Source organism: Acanthisitta chloris, unplaced genomic scaffold, assembly GCF_000695815.1.
Source record: "Acanthisitta chloris isolate BGI_N310 unplaced genomic scaffold, ASM69581v1 scaffold13005, whole genome shotgun sequence".
In the NCBI taxonomy this organism is placed as follows: Eukaryota; Metazoa; Chordata; class Aves; order Passeriformes; family Acanthisittidae; genus Acanthisitta; species Acanthisitta chloris.
In genome coordinates this window covers 25,807-41,529 of record NW_008673232.1, presented here as the reverse complement: position 1 = coordinate 41,529, position 15,723 = coordinate 25,807, and the positions used below count along the sequence as shown (strand labels likewise).

Below are 15,723 nucleotides of genomic sequence, written 5' to 3'. Positions count from 1 at the left end.
GGAATGCCTCTCTAAGGATTTCTGGCTGCAGCCCAAATAAAACTTTGGAACAGAGATACTGGGATTTTTCGTATGGAAAGAATTTGTAGGGTTTTTGAGCACATTTGCAAAGAGCCCTTAATGCCACTGGGTGATAACTGGGCTGTGTGGAATAGACATGCAGGCTGCATGTGTGTGGTTCTCAGACCAGAGATTTCCTTCTGACCAACACAGATGTACCACTGGTCTTCTGTCTGTGACAGTCTGAATGTTAATTGATGGCTCTTCAGGGGAAAAAGGCAGACAAAAATATTTTCAGACCTCTGCTAAGGTAATGGCAATTTTACTGCAGAACTGTGGCTCACACTTTTCCAGAATGTAGGCTGTAGTATTTCTGGTATGACTCTGGTTTGTACAAATTTACTAATTTAATACTTGCAGCAGTTATTTTAACCTCTCTGCAGAGCTAAGGGGAGAGAAATTTAGAGAGCTATGTTCCAGATGTTATAAAAAAACCCACAAAAAACTCCTCTTTCTCCCCCAAAAAAATGGAAGCTCGTTGTGAACTACTGAAGTAAGATCAGGCATATTTCTTTTCCTTGGTGAACACACACTTGAACTCTTCATTGCTGTCTAATCACACCATTCTGGCAAGGCAGTTTACCACAATATCCCAGCTTCTCAGGAAGACTGAAAATGCAAGAAACGGTAGCTGAGGATTGGCATATTTTTCCCCTCATATACCTGTGGTGTTGCACAAGGCTGGCCCCCTCCTAGCCATGCTACACAGCTGGCTGACCCACATCCACATGTGTGCACAGAAAAATTGCTGGAGGGTGTGTTAGCAATGGACTTGTGATATAGCAGGAGGAAAATGGGCAAGAGGTCCCACTTAATATGTTGTCTATTTATCCAAAGTGAGCCTTTGCCACCTTAAAATGGACTTGCCAGATAAAGAGGAACTGGCATGGAGAAGAAGGGACGTCAGAATGTGGTCTATCAGATGCCTGAAGAATGTCATGCAGGTAGTTGAACAGGAAATCCCCATCTGAAGCTGATTTTCCAAGTGTTGCTGAAGAGCTCTGTGAGTTGGTGTTTGGATTACCAGGCTGCTGATCAGTGCTCCACTCACTGAGTTTCACTTGAAGTGTCTTGAAAAAAATCTGTGTTTACAAGGCATGAAACATTCTGATTTTGCAAAAAGAGGTCTGCTCCCCTAGGTGATATAAACACCTTTTTAAAAGTAAGCATTTTTCAAGCAAGTAAGAAATATACTCCTGCTCTACTATACCGACTTTGCTGTCTAGTTCAGTGAACACACTAGCTGATAGCTGTTTTGACAGTGACAGCTGACTACTTGGTTAAACTTACATCTAGAGCCTACCGTAACTTCCAGCTGTGGATTCTGAATTTTGATGGGTTTCTTTATGTACTAATGGTTACAGTTTATGAGATTAAGTTTGCAGAAAGGATGGCAAGAAAATTCTTGCTGGTAAGGTGATCCAGCTTAGTTTCTAAAGCAACATGCCCTCAGAAGGTCTCTTGTGTTTTAATTAGTGCATATGAGTAGGGGCTAAGGGAATCTAGTTTTAGCTATGCCTTGACAATTTTATCCACTAGAGTTGAATGCTATAAGTCTCTGAAATGAGAATATTTGAAAGGAAACTGAGTTTTGCAAGTGTATTTTCAAGCACATATTGTCTGCTTTAGTACAGAGCAGACCTGTGGTATCTCCTGTAGAAGTCAGCAGAATTGTCAGTATGTTGGACATGCCAGAAACAGCCAGGAATACAGAGAAAATAAAACCTGAGCCTGCTTCCCTGCCTGCATGGCCTCTCTTGGTGCATGGGTCAGCAGTGTGGCAACCTCATCTGCTGGTCTTGCAACTGCCCTGTGTCTGGCAGGTGATGGAGGTTCCCCTCACTCGGGTCCTGCACACCAACTCAACCAGCAGGCTCAGGGAACCCAAAGGTGCCGTTAGCTGTTGGTTCCCAGTTATGAACTGGAGAGTAAGAAAATGTCATCACTTTGTCCACGAGCTACTGCCAAATTTTGCTAATGCAGAAGCCAGGGCAATCCACATGGACATTGCCCAAATCCCCCTTGATCTTTCACAGGCAACAGCCTTGGCCCTTCAGCACTAAAGCAATGGGCAAACTCTGGATTTCACTAGTTGGTTTTTGGCTTTTCCCAGAGGTATTTACCCAAAGAGCCTCCATTTCTTTGCATCACAGTTCATGGATTTGTGCTTGTTTCTGTTTGGGATTTGCTGAAAGTGTATAACCCAAACTCAGTGAACCTTTTGTATGTGCAAACTCTTCCTGCTTCTGCAAATCTAGTATCTTCGGTGCAGCACACACATGCTTAGTGGCTGCGGTTAGGGAAATTACATTGGTTTTTACTGAACATACACATGGCATAACTTTTGAACTGGTCAAAGCTTTGTCCCCAAAACAGTCTTTCTTCTTTTCCATGCAGTGCTGATACTTTCATTAATTTTTCTATGATTTACAGCTTCACTGGCAACTTTTTTCTGTCTTCTAAGGCTACAATGTCATTGAAATAATGGTAAACTTAGAATGAAATTAATAGAGATTTTTGGTGCAGTGTTTTGATCTTGCTCTCCTCTCTTTTTTTAAGGTCATAGGGGAAAGCCCTAAATTAGAATTAATTTTAAGTCTTATTTGGCATTGTGACATTTCCACTGCAGTTTCACCATATTCCTTTTCAGGCTTCTTTGATTTTTAATGATACCCTCTAATGTTCCAGTGCATAATTATATACATTACTTTCATAATCATTTTTTTCCCTGTGGATCTGCTTTGACTACATAGCTGCTTGACTGGAGCAGGAGGAATATGTTTTTTCAGCCTTTCCTGACTTCACCTTTAGGATAAGCTCTGCTGCAAACTGAAAATTGATATTACACCAATGTGTATCACTTAAAGATGAGTGACTTTTGCAACAGTTTTCAGTTGCCAGATACAAAGGGTGGACACACTCTTCACAGACAGAGTGGCATGAAGATGAACTCTGTTTTGAAAACTCTGTGATTAAAAAGTGTATTTTGGTTTGGTTTATTTTGCTTTATTTTTATTTATTTTATATTATGCATCTGGACATTATCAGAGTTTTGGTTAATCCCAGAACAAAGACCTGTCCAGGTCAATAACACAGGCCTGTTTCAAACCTTTGAAAACTGCAGACTGTTTTTAGTGAGGCTTCTCTGTAGAAACAGAGTGAACTACCAAATTTAGGGCAGGGTGAAACTCAGGATATGCTCCATTATTTCCTCTGCTTAAAAGGCACCAGCAGGATGCTCTTTTCCACCCTAAATGTTTTGCACACATTTCCAGTCTGGTTTTTGGGCTGTTTTATCTGCTTTGGCAGGAGCATCCCGCCAAGCCGTGGGCCTGAGCAGCCCAGGTGGGCAGCTGAGAGCAGCTCAGAAGACACTGTCCCACACCCACTGTGACTTCTAGCTGAAGCTTTACAGTTACAGAGGTCGTCTTGTGGAGTGATTTATTTCTCCCAGAAGACTTTTCTTCCATATTTACCCTGGGTGTATAGTTCCTAGTATGTAGAGATTTATTAGCTGGTTGTTTATAGAAGGATTTAATTTGGGTATTTCTAGAAACGTGTCTGGGAGTTCATTAAAGGGGAACTGCTCCCTTCTTGGTAGTAATGTTTGTGCAGTGTAGGCAGAATCCTCTCTTAAAGGCCACAAAACATACTCCTGAAGCCCAAATTAGCTTTCCCATCCTGCTCCTGTGTAGTAGTTGCATGTAGCCGAACAGTCTTGACAGGTACCAATGATCATTAAAAGAGAGGGAAGAAGGCTTTAATTTTCTTTTGTTCATCTGAATTTCTCTACCATTAACATATCATTTGGCAATGAAAACCCAATAATTATCATTAGAAGTTATCACATGGGCTCTGGCACCCATTTCCGTGATCAAAAAGTCTTTTCTTTCTTTCTTCTTTCCCCACAGGCAAAGATTTAAAGTGACCTGATGTGTGAATTCAGTTGTCCAGTTGCTATGTTCCCTCTCCTTCTCCCATTCAAAATTCCTTGTCCATTATTCTTTTCCTACTTTGGAATTTCTTGCATGCCCAAATACTTGCATATATGTGGCTTCTCTGAATTTTTCTGATTCAATGTAGTCAAAACCATTGTATTGGAATTTCACAGAAATGTAGTTTGTATTTGCTGAAAACATAATGGCTCATTTGATGTCACATTCTTGATTCGTGACTAATCAGATGATGACTTCAGTGAATCTGGCACATGTAAGAGGAAAGAAAATGGTCTTTCCAATGGCTTTTCTTGGTTGGACTTGGAAACTAAATATCACCATCATGAATGTCTCTTCTATGAAGTTGTTCTTCATTTCCTAGCCAGCAGTTTGCTCAAATGTTAAATCTGTGCAAGGAAGAGAGAGGAAAGTTGAGTCCTCTGTGATGTTTGATGAATTTTTGGTGACATTAGCAGGCCTATCTGCATTTTGGGTGTATCTGCCAAGCTGGTTAGTCCAACCTCAGCATTGATCTTACAGCAAGACCTTCCCTTTCATCTCTCCTTCCTCCTCAAACCCAAATAATGGCATGGAGAGGAGAGAGACGCAGAGCAGATTCTGCTTTTCTATTGTGTCTGTAAGTCTCCAGTAAGACTCTTTGTGGCAATTATTCACTAGGAGCTGCTTCCTTCATTATAAAATGTCTTACTTATTTCTAGAAAATGAGAAATACAGGTGTTCTTCATTCTCTTCATCCCCAGAGTTTCTTTCTGGTTTAGTGTACGAACCCTCCCCGCATTGTACAAGGGCAGTGCCACACTGCTCTGAAGAATATGTCGGTTTGTAAGAAGAGGTTTGCAGTGGAAGGAGGTGGGAGGGCAAGCAGCTCTATTTTTCCACTGCTTAAACCAAAAAAGAGGAACAAAGACTGTGTGGTTTTGTGCTGTAAGTGGTGGCAGTGTGTGCCTTTGCAGTACCCCTTGGGGACTTTTTAAAAACGGATAAGCAGAAGTAATGTTCATGTTTTCTTAAAGTTTGGTCAGCTGCTCCTGCCTGCTTTACTGCACAGCTGAAATGAGCACCTCTGGTTCTGAGAAGGGATCCACTTGTCTTATCCTGAGGTGGAGAGGAAAGAGCTTCTGAGGTGGAGAGGGTGCTGGTACTGGCACTAGCAAAGGACTCGCACTGCTGTGCTGCTGCTTCATTGGCAAATCTGAGAGCTTATGCTTTCCCCAAACCATTTGGACAAGAGCAAGTGCCTGTCACCCACTCACAGACATCCCAGAGAGGTACCTGTGGCACAGGTTGGACTGTGGCCCTTCCTAGGGAATCACTCATCACAAGTCTCAGAAGAAGGATAAAAACTGACAGCTCACAAGCACAGGGTTTATTTTCCTATTTTCTTAACTCCTCTTAAACTTTTGGACAGAATACAGTCTACACATCAATTTTATTGGTCTAAACTATCATTTCAGTTTCTTCTTTTTTTTCTTTTCCGAAAAGTAGAATGTTTTTCTTCAGGGAGAAAAAAATGTAGTTAGAGCACATACTGAAAAAATCGTCCCCTGTGCATATTTTGAGGGCATTAATCATCTTTAATTTGATTTGGAAATCAATTTGGGCTGCTGAAGTACAAATTATGTTTCCTTAAGATAGTATCAGAGAGCTGGCTGTTGCCAAACACTCCTCATGTATGAGCAGGTACATGTTGTTTTAGAAGAAAACAGTGATCAAGTTGTTTGCCCTATCTTAGTAATTGTTTCCTGACTCTGCAGGCCTATACTGGGTAAATAGAAAGTTGTTTGGTTTTTTCAACTCTCTCTGCACTGTTGCTTCATCAGCCCTAAAAGAACATCTGCATCTTGTTTGACTTATTAATTCCTTCCTATTTAGAAAATAGACTGGTTAATAATCTGGGGAAGAGAATATTTTAGTAGAAATCCGAGGAACATTTTAATTAAGATTTTGTTTCAGGAAATGTCTCTCTTACATGTATTTAATCCTGCCAGCTGTTAGTCACGCAAACAATTACTTCAGAGCTGCTACTGTAAGCACAGCTTTGCAGGACTGGATCTGCACATAGGTTTTCCATGGCAATCCCCCTTTCCTTGCTTTCATCCAAAAAATGCTCCAAAGATACTAACAATGAATAAATGGATGCAGCTTTGCTGACACCTTGGAAGAACAGAGAGATCAGAGCTGCTAATGGACTTGTCTGGTATTGAAATAACAAAGCAGTTGGGTTTTTTGCTTACAGATTGCAGAAGGGATGGCATACATAGAAAGAAAAAATTATATCCATCGAGATTTGAGAGCAGCCAATGTTCTGGTTTCCAACTTACTGATGTGCAAAATTGCTGATTTTGGACTAGCGAGAGTCATAGAAGACAATGAATACACAGCAAGGGAAGGTATGTATTTTTATTTTTGTCTTTTAAACTTCAGCCTCTGGGAGGCAGCGAGGCTGTATCTAACAATAATATGGTCTCCAAGGGCAGAAAGTGCTGTAACAACTTCCTAGAAGCAGCATTCCAATGCCAATAGCTTCTAAAGAGAATAAGGAAACAAATAACCTTTCCATGCTCCCCAGGCTTTTTGACAAGTTCATTTTAAATAGATTTGATAAACAAACAAAACTGGGAGTACTTAACTGCACACAATATTTTTTCCTAAATTGAACAAATTAACTGCACAGCCACAACTTCCATCCCACTGAATTAAATGCCAAGAAAATATGATCCTATATTCACTTCACATCCTGAAGTGCCATATGTACCTCTTCTCACTTAAGGAAAGGAAGAGCCCTAGCAAGTGCAGTTGCTGGTAACAAGAAAAGCTTTAGCAGAACTGATTACCTTTTGAAGCTGCTTTAGTTGCTGCAGCATTGATTTGCATGTTCAGCAGCATTGCTGCTATGTGTAGGGACACTGGAAGGGTGGATCATGTTCCTGTTCAGCACACGGATGGAAGGTAACAATGCAGCAGGGTCAGGACTAGCAAGAGGGAAAAAACCATACTGTTAAAGATGCATGTCTGGGTTTTGGCATGTGTGTTTTGTTAATGTTGTCAAGGATCCTTTCGAGAAGTGATTAATCAATTCACTGCAGTGGTAAGTTTTTATTTATACTTCCATGCACAAATTGCATTAGGGTAACTTTTCGTAGCAGGTTTGTTGGCTGACTTTCCTCTTCTCCTTTTAAAGACACTACCTCAGGTTTTCACACAGTCTGGATGTAAACTCATCATGTAGGATGAGAGGGTAAGAACTAAGGTATGAGGAAGAAAGAGAACAATGCACTACCGTCGAGATTAAAGGAAGATGAGTTATTCAGCAGTCACTGAGTTACAGTAATTCAATAGATCAGAGGGAAGGTTCTGATTAAGCAGGTTTCAGAGGTACAGATGGTACATATCTGTGTTTTTTAGCTAGCTCTGGACATTGTATATTCATTAAATTAACCTTTCAGGTTATAAATTTTTTATGTTGAGTTTCTTTGATGTGTTTTCTGCCATTCAAAAAAATTTCCTGGCTTACCTGGTATTTTGTGCCAGACAGAGCAGGCTAAAAAGGGCATAAGGAAAATCTCCTCTTTGTCAAAAGAACTAATGTAATATTCCCAACAAAGTCTGCCTGAAGTTTTGATTTAACTGAAAGGAGTTTGATTTTTATATGGCAATTTCTGGAACCAGTTCGTTAGACATGAAAGTCAGTAACTTGAGATATGACTTTTCAAGATATGCCTTGCTTTTGCATCTATGGCTGAATGTGACATGCATTAAAGTGCATGTTGAAGCCAGACTGACTTCCTTTAAAATAGGAGAAGTTAGCGTAAGTCTTGTGAAGTTCTAGATGATTGGAATTTTAAGATTGTTGTCACCGGGCAGAAGGGAAGAGAAGGGAAAGCAGTGATTATAATTTTAGCAAAAATTCACCATACCTAGGAGTCAGAAGTTGATATGTAACTTTCAGCATCTGATTTGTCCCTCTGCCCCAGAATATGCAGTGTGGCAACATGCATCCTGCAGCACATCTCTGCTGGCAGTTCTTGCACAGAAGGAGTTGTTGGTATTTTGCTAACTTAGGGCTATCATAAGCAAGTCATGTAAGACATCTGAGTGACTTGATATTGAGTGTTTAAATTTGTCTTTTACTGTTTTGAGACTGTACTTTTTTTTTTTAGGTGCAAAATTCCCTATTAAATGGACAGCACCAGAGGCAATTAACTATGGATCTTTCACTATTAAATCTGATGTGTGGTCATTTGGGATTCTCCTGTATGAAATTGTTACCTATGGAAAAATCCCTTATCCAGGTATGGGCCTGTGTTTATACCGTTACTCTGTATTTATACTTTGGTATTTTTTTTTTTGAAAGAGCTGTCAATAGTGACACCAATGTTTTGAGAAATGTTTACAGGTAATCCTACTGCTTTGAGAACGTAGTCACTATACATGCAAACCAAATGCCTCTCAGGGGTAAATTTTAGGCAACAGACTTTTTGTGGTTCCATACAGTTCAGGTACAAGACCACAGAGGTGTACATGTCAAGCTGTGAGATGGTTATGTGCTTCATTGTTAAACAAAATCTATATTAATATTTCCAGCACACAGAGACAGCTTGTATGAAGGGTATTTTTATGCATACAAAATTGTTAGATCTCAGGCATAGATGATTAATTCTGGGCAGCATATTGCATTCATTTAATCTTACTGAGGTTATGGAAAACTGACCAAAATTCTCTTCCGCTGTGGACAAACGGCGAAAGTACAGCTATGTTCACCTGTACGGCACATCTCATAGATGGAGTAAGTTCTGGGAAGAACCCTTAGGATCCTGACAGTAAAGGGAGAACAGATATTTCATCCAAGCAAAGCTTTCCCAACACTTCCAGTGCAGTAGCTATTGCTGTTTAAACAGTGTAAACCACTTCACAAGCACCTGGAGAGATCTCTGCCAGAGATGGCCAAGGGGCAGACCCAAGTCCCTGAAATGACAGTAGGCCTAACACCTCTGGGCACAGGGAGCCTGGATCTCCCGAGAGACTCAGGCAGCCAACTTCACACCATGTTGTGGAAGAACATATCAACTGTTCATACAAGAGGTAGAGCCAATCCAGACATTCACATTTCTCAACAACGTTCCAGTCTGAGAAAACACTTAAGCTCAAGACTAGCACCCTTAAACTTCAAGAGGTGGTAGGGCTGCTTGCACAGCTAAGTATTTAAACATATGTTCTGGGTTGTTTTTTAGGTAGGGTCTATAAAATATGTGACTGAGTAGCAGGTCCTGCCAAAGGTATTGTAAACACTGCTCATATCCCCAGGAAGGATCAGATGGGAGTTGTATGCAGCCCAGTAATGCATGTTTCTTCCCACAGTCAGGAGACCTTTTTCTCCCCATTAGCACATGTCTGTGTATCCAGACAGTTACCCATGCTGAACTGGGCTCACAAGGTTATTTCTGGATGCCTTGAAAATTGTCCTTCCCTGAGCAAACCTGCAAGCTCACCTGGAAACCAACATTATGAAAATACAAAATCCAATCCAGTACTTAGTTCTGCAGCTAAGTTTGTTCTCTTTTAACCTCCATAAAACTGTATCATGTTTTTATTTTAAGAACAAAGTCAATCTTGACAGCGGATATAGCACTGTGGTACTACTGTGGGAAATAATCTTTTCCAGGGGAAGTCTGGGCAATATTTTTTGTCAAAATGGCAGCATTTTTATGAGCACCATAAGCAGGCCATGCACTGTGAATTCAACCAGCAATTAGAAGCAGAAGCCTTTTGGCTGCATACTGGAATATTTTAACAGTTTGCAGGTATTGCTTGCATGAAAATGGGAGATGGATATATGTCTATTTTAAATAGAAGTATAAATTGAAATAGGCTGTTAGACTGGAAGTTGATACTGAGAATCAGAAGGACAGCAAAATAAATGGGTGATCAATTTACACTGAGATGTGACAGATTTGGGCAAATTACTCCAGCATGGCAGTAATAACCTGCTGATAGGTTGTAACCCAGCAGCCACTGGAGAGAACCAGTAAACTGATTTTTCAGTTCTAATGGGAATGCTTTAAAACATTGTTTTCAATTATTAATCAGCTCTAGCAACTAGAAAGTATTCAACATGAAGCTGAATATGAAATAGTCTGAGTTGAGACTGGCAAGTAGTTAATACCTGTGAGGAAAATCTAGGTGGCAACTTGGTAGGAAGCATTTCCAGCTAAGAAACTGGGAGGTTTTGTGATCTTCATTCTTAAATTTCAACAACTGTTTCTCTTCCTGAGAAACTCAAAGCAATTAGTGGCACTATAGTTTCAGGAACTACCTCTGAAACATGAAACAAGTATCTGATTCTCTTGGCAAATAAGTCAAATTGGTTGTCAAAACTAATTTCCAGGTGATTCTGTAGTAAGTCAAATACTGGCAACATCCATACTTGCATTCCAATTATGCCTGCTGCTCCCCTTTCTGTACAGTGGGATTCTTCCTCCACACCACTGTGTTCACATCATTTCCCATGCTCTAACGTAAGGAATTATGTCTTTATCTGTGAAACCTAACAGGTACCACAGCATAAATTAACAGATGTGTGCCAAAACTTAACAGCTCATGTCCTTTGCTAGCATTCAAGAAGGTGTAAGTGTAACAAATACGTGTGGGGGATATATTTCTTGTACTGAGACAGGTAATATGCTTGGACTGTGGATAAGCCTTTTTCTTTCAAATAAGACCCCAAACATGTGCATGTATGTACATGATGTATTTACTATGGAATACCGATAAAAGTATTTTCATTTTTGGCTTCTGAACTTAGATGGTTATTTAACACATAGTTTTCCTGCAGAGCAGCTGAAACACAAGCTTTGTCCTTAGCATTCAGCATGTAACAATCAGTCCTGCAGACACTCGATCTAAGCACAACCCTATAAAGTACTTAAACCCACAGAATCAGCCCCATTCTGCACAATAGCCCAGCAGCAGCAGCCCTCATGTGGCAGCACAGAGTTGATAAGACTTTGCATAGTATGAATTAGTATTTTCCTGCATATATTATATGCAATACATTTCTTTAAGCTCAAGTAGTCTCACTGTTCTCTATTAAATGTTTGGTTGACTTTCCTCCTGTCATTTGTCTCTATATAGCAGTGATTTCTTATTCTGTGACAACATGCCACTTCACTGCTAACTTCAAAATACTTCTTTTCTGCATGTGTGCAGTATTAGCTCAGGAAAACTTCCCTCCTCCTTCCAAAGAGGAACCAAAACTACAAAGGGTGTGCCCAAAGTAAGCACTTTGATCCGAACTCAGATTATTACATGGCTGATGGTATTTCTGGAATAGGTTAAAGCTAAAAGGCTTGAGCTGAAGTCAACTGTATGAACTATGGTTATCTTGAATAATCCAAGTAATTATACTGGATAAAGTTGTCATTTGGTTGTAATTCAAATGTATTCTTACTTGCCAAGTAACTGAAATCACAGCCATAGCAGTCAGATAATGTGTACAAAGATCTGCACAGTCTGCAGCAGCAGAGCTGCAGTCACCAAGTACTTGGGAGAGCACCATGTCTGCATCTCCACTGCTGACCTTGCTCAGAGCAGGACCCACCACCTGACCAGAGGCTGAGCTGCCTGAGAAAACCATGAGAAACTGTAGTCTTGGGCAGAACTGTGCCATGTGAAGCATTCAGTCTGAGGAGTGGCCAGTGGGTCTTCCAAAAGAGAAAGTCTTCACTGGTGGTAGCAAATGCCTAGGCTGAAGCACAGGTGCTTCCTGCATGCCCAGTCATTGGGAACAAACAGCATTCACTGAGTATGGAAAACATAAGAGTGTGTCTCAGAGAAGATAATCCTGGCACCATTACTCCACTGGGTTGCATAAGATTTGCAGAGGAAGAGTCAAACTGAAAGGCAGGTTTCTGGGTAGGAAGTGGTGAGCCTTTTTGTTGGCCCCAGCATAGCTGACCTTCTGGGAGTATGTGTTGAAATCGTTCTGTGAACAGATCTCTCAAGGATTTGATAAAGTGGGGGAAGGGTGTGGGGAAATAAAAGAAGAGACGATGATGATGCAGGCCAGGGCAGGACTCTCTCACATGATCTTAGTTGGCATGTGAGACTCAGGATGCACTTCTGGTAGTACCAGTCCATATCCTCTAAAAGAAAACCAAAAGAGGGAAACAAAGCAAAGCTCGGCACAGCTGGCAAGATGGTTTTGCACGATAGGAATAGGATGAGGAAGAAGGGAGGGGAAATTGCGTGTTACAATTAATGATTTCATGAGTGACTGTCCAGCATCTTGCAATCAGCAGCACTTACACAAAAGCTAATGTGGAAGAAAATGTGAAAGCATTGGGCAGGGTGACTGGCAGCATGGTCAAACAGGTAGGCTACTCTCCCTCTCAGTGTGGATGGAGTCTACAGCAAGCAGGTTAGACACTGCAGCTGCAGCCAAAGGCTGATGCCAGGGTGAGTGTTTGCTGTGAGTCTCACTGCTGCTGGAAGCAGTGGCAGGACTGCTCAGGATGACAGAACAGAGATTCTTCTGGAGGCAAGAATGATGACTTCTGCCATAGCCTTGTTAGACTTGGCACTAAAGAGGTTGTGACACTCAACTGAAGAAATGGAAATCTTCCCCCCAGGATTTTCAGAGCATTGCTGGTGCACACCTTGGCCTTGTTTATTGAGCTCATGGTAGTAGCCACCTTTACTAAGCAGCAATAGCCTTCTTATATTATTTGAAGAACATCTTTAGAGTGAACTAAATTTTAAAAAGTCATTTATCTAGGAATTGAGATAATTTCATCAAATCTTTCTTCTTTTTTTTTTGTTGAAGGGATGAGCAATTCAGATGTGATGGTTGCTCTTCAGCGTGGGTACAGAATGCCACGCATGGAAACCTGTCCAGCTGAGCTTTATGATATCATGAAAACATGCTGGAAAGACAAAGCAGAAGAGAGGCCAACGTTTGATTATCTACAGAGCGTGCTTGATGACTTCTACACAGCAACAGAAGGGCAATACCAACAACAGCCATAGAACAAAGAACACTTTTTCTATTGACATGGATCATTGGCACAGACTATCATTTGGACAGACTGCTCAAACCAGTTGCTTCATGAGTTTGGATGTCTTAACTGAGTGTGGAAGCTGAAACGCTGAAGGAAAGAGTAATTCTACAGAGAAATATGCTTTTATTTGGTTAAACAGTTCCTCTAAAGCTTGAAGTTCTCCTTAAATGCTCTGTGTTTTGCATCTGTAGAAACATCCCAGAGCAAACAGGTTTTTTGGGGTGAGGAGGGAGAAGGAATGAAGGAAAGCAATCATACCCTGGTACAGCATGACAGTGCCTTCTTAGAATCTAAGTCAGTCATGCAATACAAGGTCTTTATAAAAGGGGTGAGAGGATGCATGAACAGCTCTTTTCAAAGGAAAAAGTCATGAAGGAGATCTTTCGGATTTAAGACATGGTGATGTTTTTAAATCATCTTTTTTTGAAATACAGCATATTATGAAAATTATTTTTATATCCTTGTTGTTTCACATAGTATCTGGCATACTGTCACCTCTTGTAAGACTTTCCTAAGCAGTGTCAAGGTTTCCTTTGAGGAAGAATTGTGTGTAATTCTTTACACTGAAAACAGTTCTGTTCTACTGCTGTATTACTCATACTAAATTTGAAATTGTTTTCGAAGCATCACACAGCCATCATAGGTGCAGAAGTGCAAGATGAACACACATGACAGCAGAAGTGGCAGCATACCTACTCTGTGTTCAACCTTCAGCTTCCCACAAGGCCAAAGCCATCATCTGAAGTCCATGGGAAAGCACAGGATTTTGAAGGAAGTTAATACTTTCATCGCAGTTGCTGAGACTGTTACCAGTGAAAATATTTGAATCTTAATTTTTAATCCTCTGTGATTATTCAAGAATAGTCCTTATATTTTTGCTGCTTTAATTGACTAACCTCAAATCTGTTTTAAAGCTAAAACTAGCTCTAGCACTATCAAAACCCAGTTGTGGAAATATGCAATAGGATATCAAGTTACATTGCAGTGACACTATAGTTTGTTGCTCAGTATACAAATCTAATTCTTAAAGTGAATGCAATTTTGCTAAGCTCTATCTGTTGAACTGTTCTCTCAAATTACTTACCAAAACAGATGAGCTAGTGCAATTGCAGTGTAACCACAGCATAGATTTTTTTCCCAAAGTGACACTGGTTCTTACAACTGAAACCCAGTACTCATCTTTGCCACCTTTCAGCCCAATTATTTAGGCAAAGGGTACGTTGCAGAAGCTTAAAACCTTTCTAATAAAGCTTCAGTGTGCTTGCAGTTCAAGTTCAGCAGCAGAAATATTCAATGCTTTTCTTTTCCATTGGCTTCCTTCAAACTGTGCAGTTTAAGCAGACTATCAGTTAAATATGTAAATAGTTTCTATTGTATGGTGATTTTTAATTTTAATAAACACTTAATCTGAAGCAAGTTGTATGGTAGTAATTTGAGATATAACAAATGGCTGATGTTCTGTCCAGAGTGGCAGCTTCATGTGAGACAGGGGAACATCTGTTCATCACCACTAGCAAGATTAATGGATTCGGCTTTCCTTACACCCATTCAGCTTTGAGAAGCTGAAGAGGTACAAAACAACCATTTCTATATCCTTTTTGTGGTCTCTTTTTGACCTGGAGGGCATGAAGAGAGGAAGTCCAGTCCTCTGCTGTCCTTTAAAACAGCTTCTCAAAAGCCTTTAAGGTAATAGCAGCACGGTCCTTTAGCAACTCTTTGGAAACTATTGCAGTTAAGTAAGTTCTGGTCAGTTCACTACAGGCTTCATTTTCATTTAAGAGGGGGAAAAATAAAGCTTAAGACAATGTAACTTTGTCTTTCAATTCATTTCCTGTAGCCAGCCAAAGAGCTCTGGGAAGTAGGAGGGAACATAGAGCTATTGCTCAGGGAGTAAGAGGTTCTAGTTTGTGTTACACAAACTTGCTAACATCCACTCTAAGACACAAGTGACAGAACGCCAAGGTGTAGCATTAGACAGTTTGAAATGGCATTATGGAAAGTTTCCAGTAGTAGCCTGTTCTGATGATATTTTTTTAAACTTGTTTCAATATTGCTGTTCCTAAAGCAATTTGTACGTAACAGCTTCCCCATTCAAGGGATTGCCACTCAGGGTCTCATAAATACACCAAAATGTTTTTTAATAGCTGGAATAGTTTGTGTGGGAGTAAAATAATATTTTAGAAATTTACCTTGCAGAGATTATAGGCATTTAGAGCTGCTGGAGCCAGATAACCTTGTATTTAACAGAAACAATTCAGAACATGAGAAAAGCAGTGGCTGAAGCCTGGTTAAAGAGACGTCAGAGTGATTACTGATCCCAGTATCTGCACAGCCCCAACCTTAAACTCTTAACGTCCTGGCAAGAAGAGTCACATCAGAGAAGGGCTGTCCTCAGTGTCACACAAGGAGGCTGCACCACCTAGCGTCTCCCCAGGGAGGGTGAAATCCTTGCTCTGAACTTGGTGCCCTTCCACTATGAGAAAAACCATTACAGGGACAAATAAATCCAACTTAATTATGGATTCTACAGCAAACCTCCAGCACTTACAGGCATGGCACTTTTACAGTAGTTAGAAAAAAACCTCACCCTCACTGACTGAAATGGCTCTAAAATAATCTATTTCAAATTTTGTCTTGCTCCAGTCTTCCAT

At 40.5% G+C, this 15,723-nt stretch overlaps 1 protein-coding gene across 3 annotated transcripts in view; it reads left to right on the top strand.

Annotated features, from left to right (window-relative positions):
- LYN (LYN proto-oncogene, Src family tyrosine kinase) overlaps positions 1–13,669 on the top strand; it is a 29,042-nt gene extending 15,373 nt beyond the window's left edge. For all 3 annotated transcript variants that reach the window (XM_009074866.1, XM_009074864.1, XM_009074865.1), the window contains exons 10-12: positions 6,253–6,406; positions 8,177–8,308; positions 12,838–13,669. In XM_009074866.1, coding sequence (XP_009073114.1) covers positions 6,253–6,406; positions 8,177–8,308; positions 12,838–13,040 — 489 coding nt within the window. In that variant the 3' untranslated portion in view covers positions 13,041–13,669. The remainder of the gene's footprint in view (positions 1–6,252; positions 6,407–8,176; positions 8,309–12,837) is intronic.
- The last annotated feature ends 2,054 nt before the right edge of the window (positions 13,670–15,723 follow it).